General features: G+C 56.1%; 1 protein-coding gene across 1 annotated transcript in view; it reads left to right on the plus strand.

The window, feature by feature from the left end:
- Window positions 1-19,134, plus strand: part of KCNIP3 (potassium voltage-gated channel interacting protein 3) — an 86,003-nt gene that overhangs the window by 8,060 nt on the left and 58,809 nt on the right. The window contains exon 2 of the mRNA XM_045446969.1: window positions 4,505-4,670. Coding sequence (XP_045302925.1) covers window positions 4,505-4,670 — 166 coding nt within the window. The remainder of the gene's footprint in view (window positions 1-4,504; window positions 4,671-19,134) is intronic.

Below are 19,134 nucleotides of genomic sequence, written 5' to 3' on the forward strand. Positions count from 1 at the left end.
GCCTAGGGCCATTTCTGGGATGTGGCCCAGAACACCCACATGTGCTAGATGTGCCACTGGGGACTCTGTGTGACCTCGGGGCACAGGTCTTCTGGCTTCATTGGTCCCTGTCACCCAATCCTGGCCACCCCTTGGGGCCCATGGAGGATGGAGGGATGGTTCTGTCCCCTATGGAAATGATGCCAGGATCAAGCAAGAGTGGGAAGAGAGAAATTCTCATGTGAATTATGAAGAGCACGAGGGGACTTTCACCCCAGTCATTTGTGAATATTTCTTGAGCTTTTCGTATACACACACACACACACACGCACATATATATGTATTCTCTTTTGTATATATGGCAATATGTTTCAATCGAAGCTTTACTGACGTCACTGAAGAATCACATGTGGTTGTGAGACATAATATGGGGAGATCCTGGATAGAAGGTGCAGGTGGAGGGGCCAGTGGTGCGAAGGTGGTGTGCGAACTTGCCCCGTATGTGTAAAGAGCACAGAGCACGGTGAGGCTGGCCGTGGGCAGATGAGACAGGAAGTCCAGGGGCAGGCAGGGCTCGGGCCTGAGTAGGGCTTTGGAGACAGGCCCAAGGCACTGGGGTTTTGTGTGAAATGCAGCGGAAGCCACGGGGGGGGGGGGGGTGGGGGTGGTGGAGGGGGGGGTTCCTTAGCAGGGGTGGGAGGGGATTGAATTTGTGTTGGAGTTTCCTCACTGACTCAGCTCTCCTCAATTCTGTCACCTCTTAGCACACAGGCAGCTTGGGGTAAGGGTGGTAATATGTCACCTCTCAGGGCTCCCTCTCTTCTGTGCCTGAGAGCTTCCAGATCCCAGGGTGGCCATTAATTTTCTTGACAGCCCAGTCGGGCCCTCTCCCAGACAGGTGTCAAAGATTCATGGGGATGGCCTGCGGTCACTTGGGTCATTTGTCCCTCCTCCTGCCCTCCCCCAAGGTCTGATGGGCTCAGTCCACGGCCTGTGGCCATACCCTGTCTCAGTCACTGTGGGCCCCTCCTCTCCTCCTTGCGAGGACCCCTCAGCCACTTCACAGGGGAAGGCCATCATAGGGCTCCTCCCTCCTAAGCAGAGCTCAGGGCACAGGCTCAGGGGACAAGGCTCCTGCCACTCTTGTCCCCAACTCTCTGCACCAGGGAGAACACACACACTGGGGCTCCTCAGTCCAGGAGGGCATCGGGACATTCACAGACTGTTAGTCTGACATGGTGAGGCGGCTTGGGAATCCCTCCCCAACTTCCAAGGCCTCTCCAGGGCCCGACCCCAGGAAGCCTGAGCAGTACAGCCTGTGACCAATACCAAGATACCCCAAGGACAGTGTGGCCCTGGCATGCCCCCAAACTTCTGCTGGACTTAGTTTCTTCATCTTTATTTTTGTTTTTAAAAAATGTTTATTTTTTGAGAAAAGAGAGAGAGAGGAGAGAGAGCGTGCAAGCAGGGGAGGCAGAGAGCGAGGGAGACAGAGGATCCAAGCGGGCACCGTGCTGACAGCACAGAGCCCGACGCGGGGCTCGAACTCACGAACCACGAGATCACGACCCGAACCAAAGTCAGACGCTGGACAGACTGAGCCACCCAGGCGCCCCAGTTTCTTCATCTTTAAGACAGGAGTGGCGTTGCCAACCTCGTGGGATTTTCATGACCTTGAGGCCCAGTATGAAATGCACAAAGGGAGGTCTCAGCCCCGCCTGTGGCCCTCCCAGCCTTCCCTGGAGGACAGAACCCTGGGCCCCAGGCTGCATCTCTCCCACATTAGTTAGGCCTGGGCTGCAGGACAGAATCCCCGTGACGAGCGGGGGGCTCCATGAGGAGCCAGCACCAGCACTGTCCTGAGACAGAGGGGGTCCCAGCAGGTAGCTCCTGATCCCAACAGAGGCTCTGATGCTCTCACTGCAGTGTTTCCTTCTGACGTTCTCCGCTGACCCCAGCTGCAGAGCCTACAGCAAAGAATTCATGAAGTAACCAAACACCAGCTGCCAATCTGCCCCCTCCCCGCTCCCGGACCGAAATAAAGACTTTATTCATTGAGGCCATTTCTCTCCTGAATAAGATCATTAATAATGGAGAGGATGCTTCTCTGACACAGCCTGGGCAGGACCTGTGTGTACATGGGCGTGTGCATGTGCATATAGGGGACCTCCCGCAGCATCCCTGGCACTGGGAGACCTCTGGGGACCCCTGTCACGCCCTCTTTCTGCCCCACCAGGATGGTGTGTGCTCACCCTTGCTGCGGCTCTGGGCACCACTGACCCCTCTCACTGCCAGGGCAAGCCTTGGAGTAGGGAAGGAAATGTAGGGGGCGTTGCTGAGCATGGGTGTTGGGGAGGTGGCTTGGAGGGTGACTATAAGAGACGGCACTTGCAACTGGGAAGGCTCCAGAAATCAGGATAAGGGGTGTGGATGTCACCCTGTCTAGGCGGCCACTTCATCAAAAGCTGGCCGGGAGGCAGACTGTCCAGCCCTAAATATGAACGGGTCTCCTGGAGCCCTGAGCCAACCCAGCCCCTGGAGGGTTCTCCTGCCTAACTGGAGAATGCAGCACACCCCTTCCCCTCACCTGGGCGTTTGCACAAACTCCACAGTTTAGGGGACATTTGTGGGGACTTTCTTCTACCTCTTGTTCAGGAAAGCCCCTGCTGAGGACATGAGAGAGGCTTAAAGTCCAAATGCCTGCTTTCCTGGCTCCTCTTGTAGCCAGAGATTAGGCATACGATCTGGGCTGGGACAGTCAGATTCCTCCACTCCTGACCTTGAACTAGCGACCCAGCTGAGAAGGCCCCCCACAGCAGTCTCCAGGTCCTGGGGACAGCAGTGCCATGAGGCCAGTGGGGGGTCCCAGGCCCAGAGCCCCTAGGCTGGCGGGGCCAGCAGCAGAAGCAGACGTGCTCTGGCTGACCTGCTGCCCTCTTCCAGGGGGTGACTGTGGCTGAGGTCTGGCTGTCCCTTTGCTTGCTCTTTGCTCTGGTTTGTCTTCCAAGCCTTGGCCCCTGTCCTTTCTGGGGGGACTGTGGTTGGCCTGGGACCCTCCCCCCTCCCCCCCACTGCTGATTCCTTTCCAGTTATCATCAGCCTGGGTCAGTCTCTGCTTCTTACACCTGAGAGCTGACTGACGCAGGGGCCGTGTGGGGCCCTGTGTCCGCAGAACTTGGCCAGTTGCACATCTGTTTATTTGGGGAGACACATACTTTTCAGGACTGTCCAAAGGTACCACGCGTGAAATTCCACGACCCTGGAAGGATATCACCAACTCGCCACCCCAGTGGCCATTGTCCTGGCCACCTGCTCAGAACTAGTGCCCACCCAGGGGCGCTTCCTCCCACGACTGGCACTCAGGCCATGCGTCATGGGCAGAGTGAACCTGGGGGCTACCTATGGCAGTGGCCCAATGGGCCAGGCCGCACCCGTGGCACAGCCATCCCAAGCAGGAGGGCATCTCACAAAGGCAGCAAACTAGTCCCAGCAGATGTCCGGAGGGGCCACCGTGGCCACCGTCCCTTGCCGCACACGACAAGGAGCCCACTTCCCAGCATTCCCTCCACGGCTCCCCGCTCTAGGATTCCTCCAGACCTGTTCGAGTTGCTTCTTTCGACGGCTGCACAGCTTGGAGTAGAGGGCTCCATCGATGTGCCCCCTCGCGGGGGAGATCGCCCGGCTCTCCTTTCAACCTCTGCTTGCCTCGAGGTGAAAAAGATGGAGGGCTCAGGAGCCAAGCGAGGAAACCTGACTTGGCTGTGTGACCTTGCGTGGATCCACTCCCGTCTCTGGGCTCTAGTCCAGTGAGGGCTTTTGGACGATGGTCTCTAGCAACCAGGCCTGTGCCAGGATGGGGGGCTTGATGAACGAGTGTGGACCCTCACCTCCCTCCTTCTGGGGGCCCCACTATATGCCAAGCCAGGGTGCAGAGTAAGGAAACCCCCAGCCCTGCCCTCGTCCGGGAGTTCCTTCAGCGAGTCGTCACGGCACAGCCATGTTGTTAGGGAACTAGAACACAAGGACGGGCCAGATCCCCGAGTTTTAGAAGCTGGGGGGCTGCCTGGGAGAGGTGACTTGGTAGCTGGCTCTTGAGGTGGGGGTGGGGCTCACTGGGCTGTGCTGACATGGGGAAGAGTGGTGTCTTCCCCAAATAGATCGGTGTGGCCAAAGGGGACTGTGCGTAGGAGGCACACAGCGCCCAGAGCCCTAGAGCGGCCTTGGATGTCATGCCGTCATCCTGGAGCACCTGGGCTGCTTTTCTCGTGGACACTGTATGTGCCTGAAGCTGCCTCTGGCTTGCAGCGGCTGAGAGCTCCTGGAGAGAGGGGGGCAGGGGACGACCAGTACCAGGGTCAGCAGTGCCCTGGGAACTCTCCAGCTGAGCTGGGACCTCTGGGCATGCACGCCTGGAGGTCAAGACGCTGGCGGAGTTAAGGTCGACCTTGCCCGGGAGGCTGGGGCTGGCCCAGAGGTCCTCTCAGTGAGCAAGGGTTCAGGGCTGCTCTGCCTGTTCCTGCTGCAGGAAGTGATGAAGGTGTCAGATGGCAGCCTCCTGGGGGATCCCGGGCGCACACCGCTAAGCAAGAAGGAGGGCGTCAAGTGGCAGAGGCCCCGGCTCACCCGCCAGGCCCTGATGCGGTGCTGCCTGGTCAAGTGGATCCTGTCCAGTGCGGCCCCACAGGGCTCAGGTAGGGGCTGGGGCGGGCTGGGAGGAGGGCGGGGGTGGGGGTGGGGCATCTGTTGTACGCTCTGTTCTATCTGAGGACTCAGACCACCCTGGGACCCCAACCTCTGCCTAGATTGGGAGATGGCGCTTTCCGTTCATTCGTGCTTTTCCCGGTCAATCCAAGCAAGGCACTGAGCTCAAAGCAGGACCCGTGGAGGGGGCGACAGAGGATCGGGACCGCGCTGGGGTATTCCACCGAGGTCACTGGGAAGGTAGAGCCAGGCGTCGGAGTCTGACAGGCCCAGCTCGCCCTGCCCACCCTCAGCGGGTAACCTTGGGCTGCTCACGCGTCCTTCCTAAGTCCTCTGTGAAAAGGATGGGCGGCAATGAGTGAGGAGGCCCAGTGAGGAGGAGGCCCCGCCCCAGCCCCTCTTTGGTCCTGCCCAGTGCACCCCAGGGGCTGGGGCCGGCTCTTCACGGGGGGGGGAGGGGGAAGGGGGGGAGGGGGTGCCGCAAGGCGGGTGGTCCTGAGGGAACGCAGCAAATGGCTGCCTGGCGCTTGCCCGTGGTGATATTTGATGTTTGCTGAGCGTGACAGAGCAAGAGATGCGGAGGTGGCCTCACGCAGCCCCCCCCGTGATCTCACACCGACGGGCGCACCCACCACACGGTGCACACCGACCAACACACCTGTGCCTCCGCCACACACAAGCGTGCGCCCCCCCCCCATGCACATGTGGGCGCACACACACACCCCTCGCAGCCACGCGTGCACACCCACACGCGTGTGATCACAGGCACGAGGCGTGCAGCAGAGTCTGCCGCTTTGCCTTTAAGGAAAAGGGCAGACTTGAGCCCCGACAGCCCTCTCTGCGTGATTTCCGGGGAGCCTCAGTCCCTCTGACCCGGAGAATGGGCGTGGATCATGGCCTCAGGCTCCCAGGCTTGATGGGAGGAGAGGGGAGGGGATGGCCCAGGTCTGCAGCAGGCAAAGCGGCTGGCGGTCACCTCCACGGAGTGTGTGAGGGGAAGGGGCTGCCACTTACCAGGCCCCTCCCTGTCCGTTACCCGCAACCCCACTCAGGGTGCTCCCGGCACGGGCCCAGCCCCTCCCTTCCGCTGCCCCCAGAGCCCCTGCCCATCTGTGCTGCTTGCTGCCATCTGCCTCCAGCCCTCCCCTCCCCCCCTTCCGCGCTCAGGCCTTTCACAGAAGCACGAGTGCACGTGAATACAGAGGTGGGGTCCACGTGTGCTCCCCAACTTCTTGGGGCAACGATGGGAGGATAGGTTTTTGCACGTGGCAGAAACGTGAAGTCGCCGAAAGTTCATGCAAACAGCTCACCTGGGAAGCTCGCATCGTTGTAGTGCTGTCTGTTCTGCAGCAGGGCAAACACAATTCCATTTTCTGTCGGGATGGAAACCAAGGGCAGAGGTGAGCCGGGGCGCTGCGGTGTGGCCAGCTGTGTCCACCCGCGGGGTCGGTCTGCTCCCACTGACACGGCTTGTGTCGCTTGAGGTTCAAAGGCCCTACTGGCCTTACACCCCAGGCTTCTCTTTTTTTTTTCTTTTTTCTTTTTTTTTTTAAGTAGGCTCCACACCCAAGGCGGGGCTGAAACTCACGAGCCCTGATCCCCACCCCAGTTCAAGAGTTGCATGTTCTACCAACTGAGCCAGCCAGGCGCCCCCTCCAGGCTTTTCTTGGCATAGCACAAGACCAGCACCTCGGTGTCTCTCCCTCCCTGATCCTCTCCATCCAGCTCCCCCACCTCGCCCGGGGCTTCACGCCTGCTGGGCCCCATCTCCAACTTGCAATTTGGAGGCACGAAGCATCAGGCTGGAGTGTGATGTGCCACCTCCCGGCTGAGGCTTTTTGCACCCATGAGTGTGGGTGGGCATGGAGAAAAGCAAGCTTGGAGGCGGGCTTGGTGTGCTCAAGGTCACAAGGAGAGGGGCTGAGAGGGCCGCACCCACAGGTCCCACCTTTAGCTCGGGGCGGGTTCCTGGAGGCCAGGGTCTTTCAGGTTAATTGCTGTGCTGAGCTGTCAGGATGTGTTTGCTAAAGACTTGTCACAGCCGTGAGCAGGGGGGCAGGATGGGGAGGCGGAGTGTGGGGGGGGGGGTGGAGGGGAGTGGAGACTGGCGGGGGCCCCACCCATGGCTCAGGCCCAGCCTGGTGCCTTCCCCTGCGTGAACCTGTTTATCAGACACCACGCCAGGCGCTCCGAGGGTATGTGAAACGTGCAAAAACAAGATCCTATTTCCTTGTGTGAGGAAGGCGCTGCAGAGGCCTCGTTTTTTTTTACGAAAGTCGGTTGAAACTCAGGGAGGTCACGTGACTCCGCAGGTCACAGGATATTAGGGGCTGAGCGAGGGTTCTGGAGCTTCTTCCTTGTGCTCCAGGCAGGATGCCCACCCTGATGTGTGTCTTCCGTATCTTTTCTCTCTTGGGGACCGTCAGGGATCTCTGGAGGCAGCGGCCACCCCCACAGACTGAGAGGCCGAGACCCCATGCACCCCTTGTCTCCACTAGGCGTAGCTCCCGGCCCCAAGCTCCTTAGTCCAAATATGCCCTCTGTGTGTCCCTCCAGGATGCCACTACTGGGTCGGTTACACTGAGGGTTTCGTGTGCACGTGAAATGCTAAACCGTGCAGAAGTGAAACGCTTCTGCTCCTTCAGGAGACTTCACGGGCTCTGGGTGCAGAGAACAATAGGTGTCGCTCAGTGTTGCCCGGCCCCTGAGCTCAGCAGGGCCCAGCCGCGGTGTCCTGGGCAGCGGGTGCCCGTGGAAAGCGGCCACAAGGCCGAGACACTGCACCCTTGTTGTCAGGGGTTTTTCCACTCAGAAGAAGCAGGTCAGAGACACATTTCTGGGACAGCTTTGGGGGGAGAAGCCAAGGCCCAGTAAAACATAGGGATGTGCCCGAGGCTTAGGCCACCGTGTCAAGGAGGGGGTGGCACTCAGGGGCCAGGAGTCAAGAGGGCAAGGGTTAGACCAGCTGCCATTGTGCCGGGCCGTCCGTCCCTCCTGGTTTGTGGAGGTCCCCGTGTGGAGTTGGGAGGGAGCCTGCAGTGGTGGCCTCTGAGATGGGCCCAGGAGTCGGGGAGCACAGGGCAGGCCGCATGGAGGAGCCCCCATCCCCAGCTGAAAAGTGTGTCCCTCACCAATACTGGGGGGCTCGTCCTCAGGGACGAGAGGACCCTGGGACTCTGACCTGCTCTGCATGTCTCCCCAGCATCTAAACATCCTTCCTGTCAGGATACCAGAACAACCCTCCAAGAGCTGGGCTAGGCTACCAACTGGATAGACCCGTTCCTCAAGTGTGGCTCCCCATGAGGGCAGTACGACTGGGATTCTTCAACTGTAAAACTGTCACAGTAATACCACCCACAGAATAACCTGGGGTCTTGGCCACAGACCACCGAGTCCAGGCTGGCCCGTTTTGTCCAGAGAGGCATTTACTCTAGACTGGTAGGAAGTTCACAGAAACTCTAGAAGACCAGAGGAGGAGACCTGGTTGTGGCGAGGCCAGGGCCCTGCCTGCCACTCCGGGGAATGCCCCCACGTCCCTTGTCGTTCTGGTAGGGACACTGGAGAGGCAGCCACATGCGCCTGTGTGATACGTGTAACCGTTCCTCACGCAAACGGACACACTCCTGCCCCCTCCTCCAAAGTGGAGACCCAACTCAGCCATTGCGCCCATCTCTGGGTACACACTTCTGCCTCTGTCAAGCCCGTGTAAAGTCATAAAGCTGCCATCACCACTGGTACCCCGATAAATGGAGTGGTGGTAGACAGACCTGAGGACAAAAAAAGTAAATTGATTTGTCTGTAATCTATAAGGATATCTAAATATATGCTGACAGAATTTTAATGCGTTTGAAGCACCAAGATATGCACAACATTGTGTTTCAAACTGAGATGCCAGGAATTATCTGGAAACTGGTCACATGGCTCTTGAAGCCTTCACCCTCAGCAAAGGTATGGAAAGTTGAGTGGTTGGAGTCTGCGGGGGAGATGATTGGCGAAGAGGGTTTCTCTGGAGAGAGTGTGTTGAGTCCAAACCCCAAGTTGAGAGAGGGATGTTTCAGTTACCCTTTTGTCACCCAACAAAATAGCCCCAAATCCCGCCATTTTGTTTTCTCTCATTTCTGTGGGTGAGGCATGAAGGCGGGCCTCCGCTGGATGGCGCTTCTACTCCACATGGCATTGATTGTGACGATTCACTTGCCTTTGTTTAGCTGGTGGTTGGGCTGGGCCAAGAAGGTTCCACTCACATGTGGTACCTCAGTGCCCGTCTGCCTCTCCAAGGCTGCTGAGGCTTCCTCACCGCACAGCGGTCTCAGTGTACAAGGGGGCTGGCTTCTGAATGGGGCTGTTCTAATATGAAAAGACAGAAAGGTTCTTGAGGCCTAGGCTCCAGAACTCACATAGCATCATTTCCACTGAATGTTATTGGTCAAAACAAGTCCCCAGCTCAGCCCAGATTTGAGGGAAAGGGAAATAGACTACCTCTGCACGGAGTTGTTGTAGGAAATTTGTAACAGTCTGTAAACCACCACAGAGGCCTCAGTTAAGAGTCCTTGGTGGACTGATCCAAACTCTCATCCCTGAGGCGACCTGAGCTCTTGGCCTTCCTGCCTATAACACCCCACTAACTTTTATCCCTGTGTTTGGCAGTATTAATCAAGTCCCTGGAGAATTCACTCGATTTCAGACCTAGCGCTCCCCTTCCCCACCTCGTGCAGCTGTAGAACCTTCTCCCCTGGATGATCAGGATCATTTGCCCACCCAACACCCACTATGTCAGTTGGTTTATGTGGCGTGGGGAGCTCCAAATAGGTGGCAGCCGCAGCCTCCGGTCCAGCAGGTCCACTGGTGTTTCCCTTTAAGGAAGCATTCTTGATTTGGGATCCAACACCTCTAACCCAGAACCCAGAGTATTGGCGATGAGAAACAAAAACGCAGCGAGGGGGCGTGAGGACCCACTGGTACCATTTCCCTTGGCTTCTGGATCCGTCGTTCTGCCGGAGAAGCAGCATATTCAGTAGCACGTCCAGCATCTGACGGGACAGCATCTGCATAACCACGTGGCAGGTGCCAGGACCGGGTCTGCCGTGGCCTCTTCCACTGTTCGGTGAGGCCAGCGGCTCCGGGGCCTGGGCAACCGGATAAGGTCAGCGGGTCATGCAAACGCTGGCCTTTGGCCACACTTCTTTGTTGTCAGATGAGTCCCTTGGTCAGTGACGATGGTGTGTGGGACACTGTGAGGGGTGATGGTGTTGGCAGAAGCAGGGCGGGCAGGAGGGAAGGTCCATGCGCAGAATGAGTGTCTGCTCCAGAGAGGATAAGTGGTTTGTCCCTGCCAGGATGCAGGGGACGCGATGTAGCCGACCTGCTGGCTGGTGGCTGGCTTGTCACCTTGCTGGCAGGCTGGGTGCTTGGCGACGGCTGTAGCCACATCGGCCTGGTGAGAAGTTCTTGTATTGAACCCATAAGTAATCTTAGTCCACACGGCACTTTGCTGGCGAGCAGTGCCAGGCAGCAAGGAATACGGGCCGACAGGCCATCTTGTCCACCTGACTACTGAGCTCCTTCTCGGGTCTGGGCGCCCGTTGGAGAACAGTCACCCCTCCTGGCATCTCCTTTCCTTCTCCTCCCTGATCCCAGAACAAATGGTTAGCAACCGCCCATGAGCGATGATGCTCAGGCCATCTCTTCTTCCAGGCAGTGTGGGCAAGCAGTTGTATTCAACAGTCTGCCCGCCACAAAGATACCCCTTCCCCGTCACCCTTCCCTGCTGAGTGGGCCACCAGGTCAGCCTCGAGTTGCAGCCAGCATTTCTCGCAGCTCCGTCTAGAAATTACGTGTGAATGTTCTTCCTCTTCAGATGGCCTTAGGGACTCCTCGCGGGGCCACTGGTGTGGATTGAGGGGAAGCTGGCTGAGCAGCAGGCCCCAGGGGGGCCTGAGTCACTTCGTACACACTTGCCTGGGCCTTCCAGACCCTCCGAACCTGCGCTCAGGCATAGCGACATAGCACCTGCACGTGGTGATGGAACGCTGCACGCACACAGGCCTTCCGAGATGGGGGAGAGGTCGATTCTCAGCCCCTGATGGGCACGGAGGTCCACGGCCACCTGGTGTCCCTCCGGCACGTCCTCTGTGTCCATGCGAGCCCAGTAGCGAGCCATCAGCTGCATGTCAAAAGATCTTTGCCAAAGAAAACAGGGCTTTGCTCGAAACCCCGGGGAGAGCACGGAACGCTCCTACGGGGGGCCTGCGCTTGGCCTTGCGGAGCGAGCCACCTTGCCTTAAACCCAGCGTGTGCCAGTGAGCGCGCAGGGTCATCAGGCAGCCTGAGCCACTGCACAGCCATTGCTTACTGTCAGCCAAGCACACGGTCTGCCACGGCACGCTGACCTGCGGTACCCAGGAAGGCCCATCGAACACTGCACCTCCTTTTACCCGCTCGGAGGGCAAGGTGCAAGTTCGTCTTTCACTTTGGAGGGAATGTTTTGACTTGGCTGTCCCTGCATATAACAGAAACCCCAAATAACAGTGGCTTAATGTAGACAGAGATATGAGAAATCTGGGCCAAGCAGTGGCTGGCACTCAGTTTAGCAGCTTGGGGATGTCAGAATCAAGGTCTCTGGGGCTCTTTGTGTTTTGTGGGGGTTGTTTGTTTGTTTGTTTGTTTTTGTTTTTGCCCTTTCCCTCACAGCCACAAGGTAGTTGCTTTGGCTCCAGCTATCATGGCCTTTGTTCTAGGCAAGAGGAAGGAGAAATTGGGTGGAAGGAGGAAACGGTAGTGCCTACATCAGGAAAGCAACACTCTCATAGAAATCTCTGGAAGATGCATGCCTGTATTTCACTGGCCACAACTGAGCCACCTTGACTGCAAGGGAGGTGGGGGAGTGGTAGTTTTTTTTAAGGTGGGCACATTACCACCTCCAACAGAATCTGAATTCTGTAGGCGGAGAAGCGAAGGAGAACAAACACTCATGTGCCACTCTCGGCCACACGTACCTTGTAAGGTTGTTTTGACGATTGAATACGCTGGCGGCCAGAGGGACCTTAGAAAAGTGCCTGGCACATGGCAGGTGCCCGAGGAATCTGAGGGCAGGGGGATGGTCAGCAGTTTCTGCTCTAGTCATACTTGTCTTCCTCTACTTTCCTCATCAGAGGGACCCCTTTTCATCTCCCCATTCTCTACTCTATAGAGACACCGACAGGGCTGTGGTTTGGCGTCGTCGGTGAGCAGAGATCAGAGGTCAAGAAATAGCCAATGGCCAGGGCTCTATCCATCCCCCAGCTCTGCCCAGGGCCCCTATCCCTCCCTCTTGCCCCCCACCAGGCAGAAGCTTGGATGGGAGCAGGCTACTCCCTTTCTGGCTGCAGAGAAGCCTTGGGATATGGGTGAGGCCCCTTTGCAGTGAGATCACACCCTATGCCAAATATCACACCAATGGCACCTCCTCCACTGGTGCTGGGAGCTCAGGGGCAATGCCCACCCCCACTCTCACCTGCTTCTCAGCCCAGGAATCTGCAGGAGCCCTTCTGCCTCCAGGAAGAGTGAGTTGCGGGGTCGAGAGGAGCCAGAGCCAGGCACAAGGTGAAGGGCCTGGCCTGGGGGTAGGATTAGGGGCTGCTCCAGGAAGCCCACCCTGGCAGTGGGGCTGGCAGGTGCTGGCCAGCCCCTGGGGGCTCTGGGCTGAGGCTGAGTGGGCAGGAGGTCTTGGGAAAGGCTAAGAGAGCAGGAGGCAGAGACAGAGGACAGAGGACAGAGAAGGGAAGTTTAGGCCAGAGACGCCAAGACCCTGAGGGTCAGGTTGCTCTCAACCTGGAGAGATAGACTAGAGCAGGGAGAGGGAGAGAATTCTAGCAGAAAGGCTCTGAGTGTCGGGGGAAGCAGGCGGGAAGAACAGAGCAGGCTGGGGGTAGCTTGCACTGTGGCTGGTCAGGCAGAGCCGAGGGCGGGAGCTGGGGCCCCCAGGATGGGGCCAGGCCCAGGGGTGGCGGGGCATGGCGAGACCCCCGGACCAGCCCGGGGGGCTGCTCTGAGGCTGCAGGAGTGCCACCACGGCTGCAAGAAGCACCTGGGAGACATCATCAGCTTCTTCTTCCGCTTCATCTCTGGGAACCTGGCTCGAGGTGAGGGCTGCTTTGGCAGGACCGGTGAAGGGAGCGGCAAGAAGCAGGTTTGGGACTCAGGACTACTGCTCCTGCATTGAGTGAGGCAGGGGCCATCAGAGGGGGCAGTGGCCCTGAGGGCAGAACTAGAAGGGACCCCCTGGCTTGGAACCCTGCCGTCTGACCTCCAGCCAGCCACTGCCAAGCCAGGGCCTGGGGAGGGAAAGGAGGTGGGAGGGCGCTTCCTTTCCAAGGCGCACGGACTCGGCCCAGCCTGGGCTGGGAGGGAGCAGGGAGCTCTGCAGCCCGCCCACCTGCCTTGCACACCCTGACCCCATTGCCCCGGCCTCTCTCCTCCTCCCTTCCCCCACCCGAGAGCCCCTTCCTCCTCCATCAAAGACATGTGACATCTGCAGTGAGGATTAAAGAAAGGGCTTGCTCAGTGACAGCCACCTTTCAAAATCTATAAATACCAACCAACCTGGAATTTCTGGTAGGGATACAGGGGGGCTGTCAGGCTCAGGCCTGGGGAGGAGCCCACGTGGGAGTGACAGCACCACGGGCCAGGCGCCACTTCTGCTCGGCCCCTCCCCACAGTGGGCGCTCAAGGGCTAAGCGGGACCCCCAGGATCAGCCCTGGGGACCAGGAGGCAGGCACAGGGCGAGGGGCTCCGCGCGTGGGGACCTGGCGTTTTCTTGGCGAGATGCGCCGGGGAAGGTGGTGTCAGGAGCTCCAGACGCTGAAAGGAGAGACCCTCGACAGCTCAGGGCTTCTGGACCCTTTTGTCTCATCCTGTGATTGGAGGGCTATGAAGGGAATTAGGCTAAAGAAATCACATGATTCTCTGAAGATATATCAAATTAAATCCCTAAGACATGTACATGTAGCACTATAGACACGTGACATGTTGGCTTTTTTAGCTTAGCCAAAGATCAAAAATACTTCTGCTGCCCAAAGATGCTCATAGACACTGAGGGACAATATGTCAACACTGGGCAGGACTGGGCTGAAAAGCCTGACTTTTGTCCCCTCTCTGAGGGCAGGGGAACTTGTCCTGAGCACCTGGTACAAAGTCTGTACGCTAAATCCTTGTCCAAGGATAATATTTTAGGAAGAATAAAAACACAAAATTGCACATGTAATCAATCACGTCAGTCATTTCAAAGTCGGTCGAATAACAATGGTTTAAAAAGAATTTTTTTAAATGTCTATTTATCTTCGAGAGCAAGAGTGTGAGCAGAGGAGGGGCAGAGAGGGGGGAGACACAGAATCCGAAGCAGGCTCCAGGCTCCCAGCTGTCAGCACAGAGCCCGATGCGGGGCTCGAACTCGTGAACCAGGAGATCATGACCTGAGCCGAAGTCAGACGCTCAACCGACTGAGCCACCCAGGCGCCCCAATAATGGTTTTAAATACTCAAAAGCAATAACAGATCTGTAAGAGTAAGAAGACAGGACTCTGATGTAGTGAAGGTTTGCAGCAGGGGATGGGATGGAGGGCTGAGTCTAAAGCAGGGGTGGCGACCTCAGGGGCCTCTCGGTGGTGGGACTCAGGCCAGTGTTGCTGCAGGAAATGGGAGCCCTGGGTCGTAAGCTAGCTTTTCGAAAGAAGTGGAAACTCTGGGCTCATGATGCCTCTTAGCCTTGTCTGCCAGCCGCTCACCTTCCCCGCCCCAGGCAGCCACTGTGGAGGAGGAGGGGACTTGGCAGATGGCGGGCCACTTCTCTGGGAGGAGAGGCACCTGGGGGCCAGGCTTGGTGGCAGAGGGATGCGCCTAGAGTTACCAAGCCCCCGGCCATGACCCCACTAGCTCCTTCTACCAGTTGATCCTACCTGGCAGCCAGCGATCGTGAGTACCTCTCCTGACCACACTCAGCCTTGGCTCCTCACCTGTCCCCGGGGGGACAGGTGTCCGAGTGTCTGCTACACAGGGCCAGCAGGAGAGTCAGCAAGGCCCCTTGCTTATTGGGTTTCAGTCGATGGGAGTCTTTACTGCCTGGTAGCTTCATGCACCTTTTTCAAGGCTGATTCACTCGCAGGCTCATGGGGGCCGTTTCTCACTCCTTCTGTGTGTCTCTGCCTTGAAAGGAGGGAGATGCTGCACGTCTGTGTCACCCAAAGGTGCAGTCTGCCTCCCTAGTCTTGCGGTTCCTCATGTGGCAAAACAACAACAAAACCCACAAAGGCTTAGCCTTCTGGCCTGCTTCTGAGCTCCTTCCAGCCCTGGGTGCTGGTTCTGGGATTCACAGTAAGTGGGGGTGCAAGGAGGCCAAGGGCAGGCTGGGTGTGAACGCTGCGATGCTGCTAAAACACAAATGCTCAATGTCAACGTAAGGAGCGAGCCAGAGGAAGCGGGGTTCCTCGGTCACCCCTGACCCTTCCGGTCTGCACTGTGGAATTGCGGACCGAATTGCGGACCTGATGGGATTAGGTGTTAGCAAATACTCAGGGAATCCTTTCTGGCCCGTATCAGAGCTCCAGCTCCTCATTCGCTTTGGGATCTTCCCCCCACCCCCCCTGCTGACTTGTCTCAGGCGTAAAGGTAGGGCAGGAAGGCCGAGTGTAGGTGGGGTCCTGGGCATCTCCAATGCTTCTTCACCTTGCTTCCCGCCTGGTTCTGGGGGCTGGACCAATGCCGGCTCCCTTCCTTTGCTCAGGATGCCCCTTGACCTCATCTCCCAACTGTTGATACTCCCCTCTCCAGGCAGAGGAAGAGGGACATTGAGGATGCATTTCCCCAGCTCTCTTCCACAGGGTCCAAGGGTGCTCTGCAGAAACACACGCCCTGCCTCCAGGGACCATTACCCGGTGGGTGTCCGGTTCCCTTTCCTCACTTGGCTGCCTCTGGCCGTCCTAGCCACAGCCATCACCTGACCTCCTCCAGGGGTGGCTCAGACCCACATGGCCCCAGGGACCCATGCCCAGACCCAAACGGGTTTCTCAGAAGCCTCTCAACTGGACAGAGGACTAAAGCCCCCTGGGTGTGGGAGGAGGAAAAACAGCACGCCAACCACCTTTCCAAAGATGTTCCTTTCTCTGCCTCACCAACCTTTTCCTTCTCTGCCCCCTGGTGGGGGGAGAAAGGGTGAGTCACAGAGCCGGTTTCTTTATCCCTCAGTGTGACCTGTCTAGCTGGTCTTGGCTGTTGGCACCTCTGCCCCAACTCAACAAGAAAAGTCGAGTTTAACAGCTGCATATGAGACGTGGAGTCCGCGTGAAGACGGGGGAGAGCCCTGTCTTCTGAGCCACTCGCCCCGCGCTGCAGCCGGTGCCCAGGCGGGGCTCCCAGGGACAAGGCATGGGGCAGAGGCAGGGGGACGGCCAGGAGCCAGGAAAGAGGGCTTGGGCTTCAGACTGGGACAGCAAAGACTCGAGGTTCGAGACAGAGCTGGGTACAGCTGGCTTGTATTGTCAAAGCATCATTCTCTCTGTGTTAAAAATATCATTCTTCCACAAATAGACAGTGAGCGTATATCAAGGTTCTATTGAAGTACTTAATGAGGAAACCAGAATGACAAAGCTGATTCAAAAGAGAAACACAGGGATTTTTAGAGAGGGTGGAAATAAAAGGAATACTGGGATATGACCTCTCAGACTGAAACTAAGAAAGATCCAGGGCAGTGAGACAGCCACCGGCAGGGTTATCTCCTCCGCCAGAGAGAAGAGGAAATCATCGCATCTTATCAGATTTATAGGCTTGTAAAATGTCTGGGACCTCATCAATTGTACCTCTGACTTCTGCTCCCCTGGAGAGTCAGATGCTCTGGGCAGACGTTGCATAATGCCCTCGCAGGCCTGAGAGGCCATGCAATGCTCTCTGTGCTTTATCTCCACAGTTTTAATTAATTAATTAATTAATTATTTATTTATTTTACTTTTTTAAAAGTTTATTTATTTTTGAGAGAGAGAGAGTGAGACAAAGCACAAGCAGGGGAGCAGCAGAGAGAGAGGGAGACACAGAATCAGAAGAAGGCTCCAGGCTCTGAGCACAGAGCCTGATGTGGGGCTCGAACCAGCCAACTGTGAGATCATGACCTGAACTGAAGTTGGAAGCTTAACCGACTGAGCCACCCAGGCGGTCTGCATTTTTTTATGTTTCTAAATGTTTGTTTATTCTTGAGAGGGAACACGCATGAGCAAGGGAGGGGCAGAGAGAGGGGGGGACAGAGGATCCGAAGCAGGCTCTGTGCTGACAGCCGTGAGCCCGACGTGGGGCTTGAACCCACGAATCATGAGATCATGACCTGAGCTGAGGTCAGTCGTTCAACTGACTGAGCCACCCAATCGCCCCTCCACAGTTTTTAAACAGAATACTATCTCTGGCACTCATAGCTGGTAAAAGGTAAACTGAGGCATATTGAAAATTTCAAGGGTTTATTTGAGCACACTTCGATTCAGACACGGCAGCGCCTAGCAGGAGATGGTTAGAAGGGCTCCACAGACAGGAACTAGGGGAGAGGTTTTATAAAGAAGGTGCCAAAGTAAAGCAAGGAAATATTTGATTGGCCGTGGTTTAAGCGGTTGCCTTATTGGGGAAGGCCTAGTTGGCTGTTTGTGATTGGTTGTTCTTAATTTCCTGGACTCTGGCTTAAATTTGGATTTGGTTGCATAGACCTCCGTCCAGCAGCCTCCTTGTTAAATCTCTTTAACAGTTCTCCCCTTTTGGTCATCCTTTCCTACAAATTAACAGACAATTTGACATGACTGCTGCTGTCAGTCATCCTCAGGGTTAAGTTCTGATCTTGTGAAACTCACTAGATTATGACGTCAGGCTGTGGAAGAATCGTTTCGGCTGTTCATCTCGTTGTTGATCTTGTGTGTTTTTCCGTGCATAGTGAGGTCATCTGATGTACTTCTGATGGCCGTGAACATATATTTAAGACCGTTGAGGGAACACAGTGTACCAGGGAGAGTACGGTGATAACTGTCAGGAGGATGATAAAACCAAGAGATTGAAGTTACCAAGAGATTGAAGTATGCTTCTTCACCAGGGCACCCACGAACCCAGCCGGTTGGCATCCCGTAAATCAAAGCATGTATCTGAAGAGGCATCAACCGATTTCAGCCAAGCGCCTTTTTGTTCATTTCCTGTATTTGAGTGTCTACTATCCCAGAGGTGTTGATCTAGGCGCAGCAGGAGATACGTGCTATGGCACAGATTCCTCCTTGCTCGGTCAACAAGCGATCCAAAGCAATTCTGTTACCTAAAATGACTTTATCAGCTTAAGATAATTGCTAGGCCCCAGAAGCATGTTTTAGGGTGGCATATTTTGCTACCTCTTATTCCCTGCCTTTGAAATTCCTCCATGGCTTGGCTTCTTAGACCCAAACAAACATGGGTTCTGAGCCCATGATTTTCATACATACAGTTAGGCAGAGTCCTAAATGGAGAACTCCAGGACTTTTTGGACTTGAAGGAACCCGTTTTCTCCTCTCCTTTCCTTAAAACAAAATTTTACTTATGTGAGGCCTCCCCCTAGGCTCAGTCCAGTTTAAGTTGGACCCAGTCTGGTTTAAGTTGGAAAGCTCATCATGTTTAAGTTGGACCCAGTCTGATAAAGTAAATAAATGCTTGGGGCGCCTGGGTGGCTCGTTAAGTGTCCGACTTCGGCTCAGGTCATGATATGGTTCATGAGTTTGAGCCCCACATTGGGCTCTGCACTGACAGTGCAGATTCTCTCTCTCTCTCTCTCTCTCTGTCTCAAAATAAATAAATAAAGTTTTTTAAAAAAATGCTTAAATAAAATTAGAGAGCTTATAATGCAAAAGCCGTGAAGCTCAGTTATCTGCGAGGGACTTCCCATGACCTTCATTCAGGTGCAGCAAGAACGCAGTGAGTGCCAAGAGTCGGGGGTAGGGGGACAAGGTGGGGAGGGCAGGTGCCTATGCCTAGTTGCTTGTTGCTCCCAGGGACCATCAGGGTCTGCTTTGGATTCCACTTCTGCCACCAGAGCTGTTAAAAGGTGAACTGAGGCACACTAACATTTTCTTTTTCAAGTTTATTTGCGTATACATCTGCTTGAATTGGGTAGTGCTAAACCAAAGAGGGTTGGGAATACCACCCATGGGAGCCAGGGGAAGGCTGGTTTTTTGTTTTGTTTTGTTTTTTTTTTTTTTAAGAATATGCAGAAGCGGGGCGCCTGGGTGGCGCAGTCGGTTAAGCGTCCGACTTCAGCCAGGTCATGATCTCGCGGTCCGCGAGTTTGAGCCCCGCGTCGGGCTCTGGGCTGATGGCTTGGAGCCTGGAGCCTATTTCCGATTCTGTGTCTCCCTCTCTCTCTGCCCCTCCCCCGTTCATGCTCTGTCTCTCTCTGTCCCAAAAATAAATAAACGTTGAAAAAAAAAAAAAAAAAAA

The sequence above is a fragment of the Leopardus geoffroyi genome, chromosome A3 (genome assembly GCF_018350155.1).
Source record: "Leopardus geoffroyi isolate Oge1 chromosome A3, O.geoffroyi_Oge1_pat1.0, whole genome shotgun sequence".
In the NCBI taxonomy this organism is placed as follows: Eukaryota; Metazoa; Chordata; class Mammalia; order Carnivora; family Felidae; genus Leopardus; species Leopardus geoffroyi.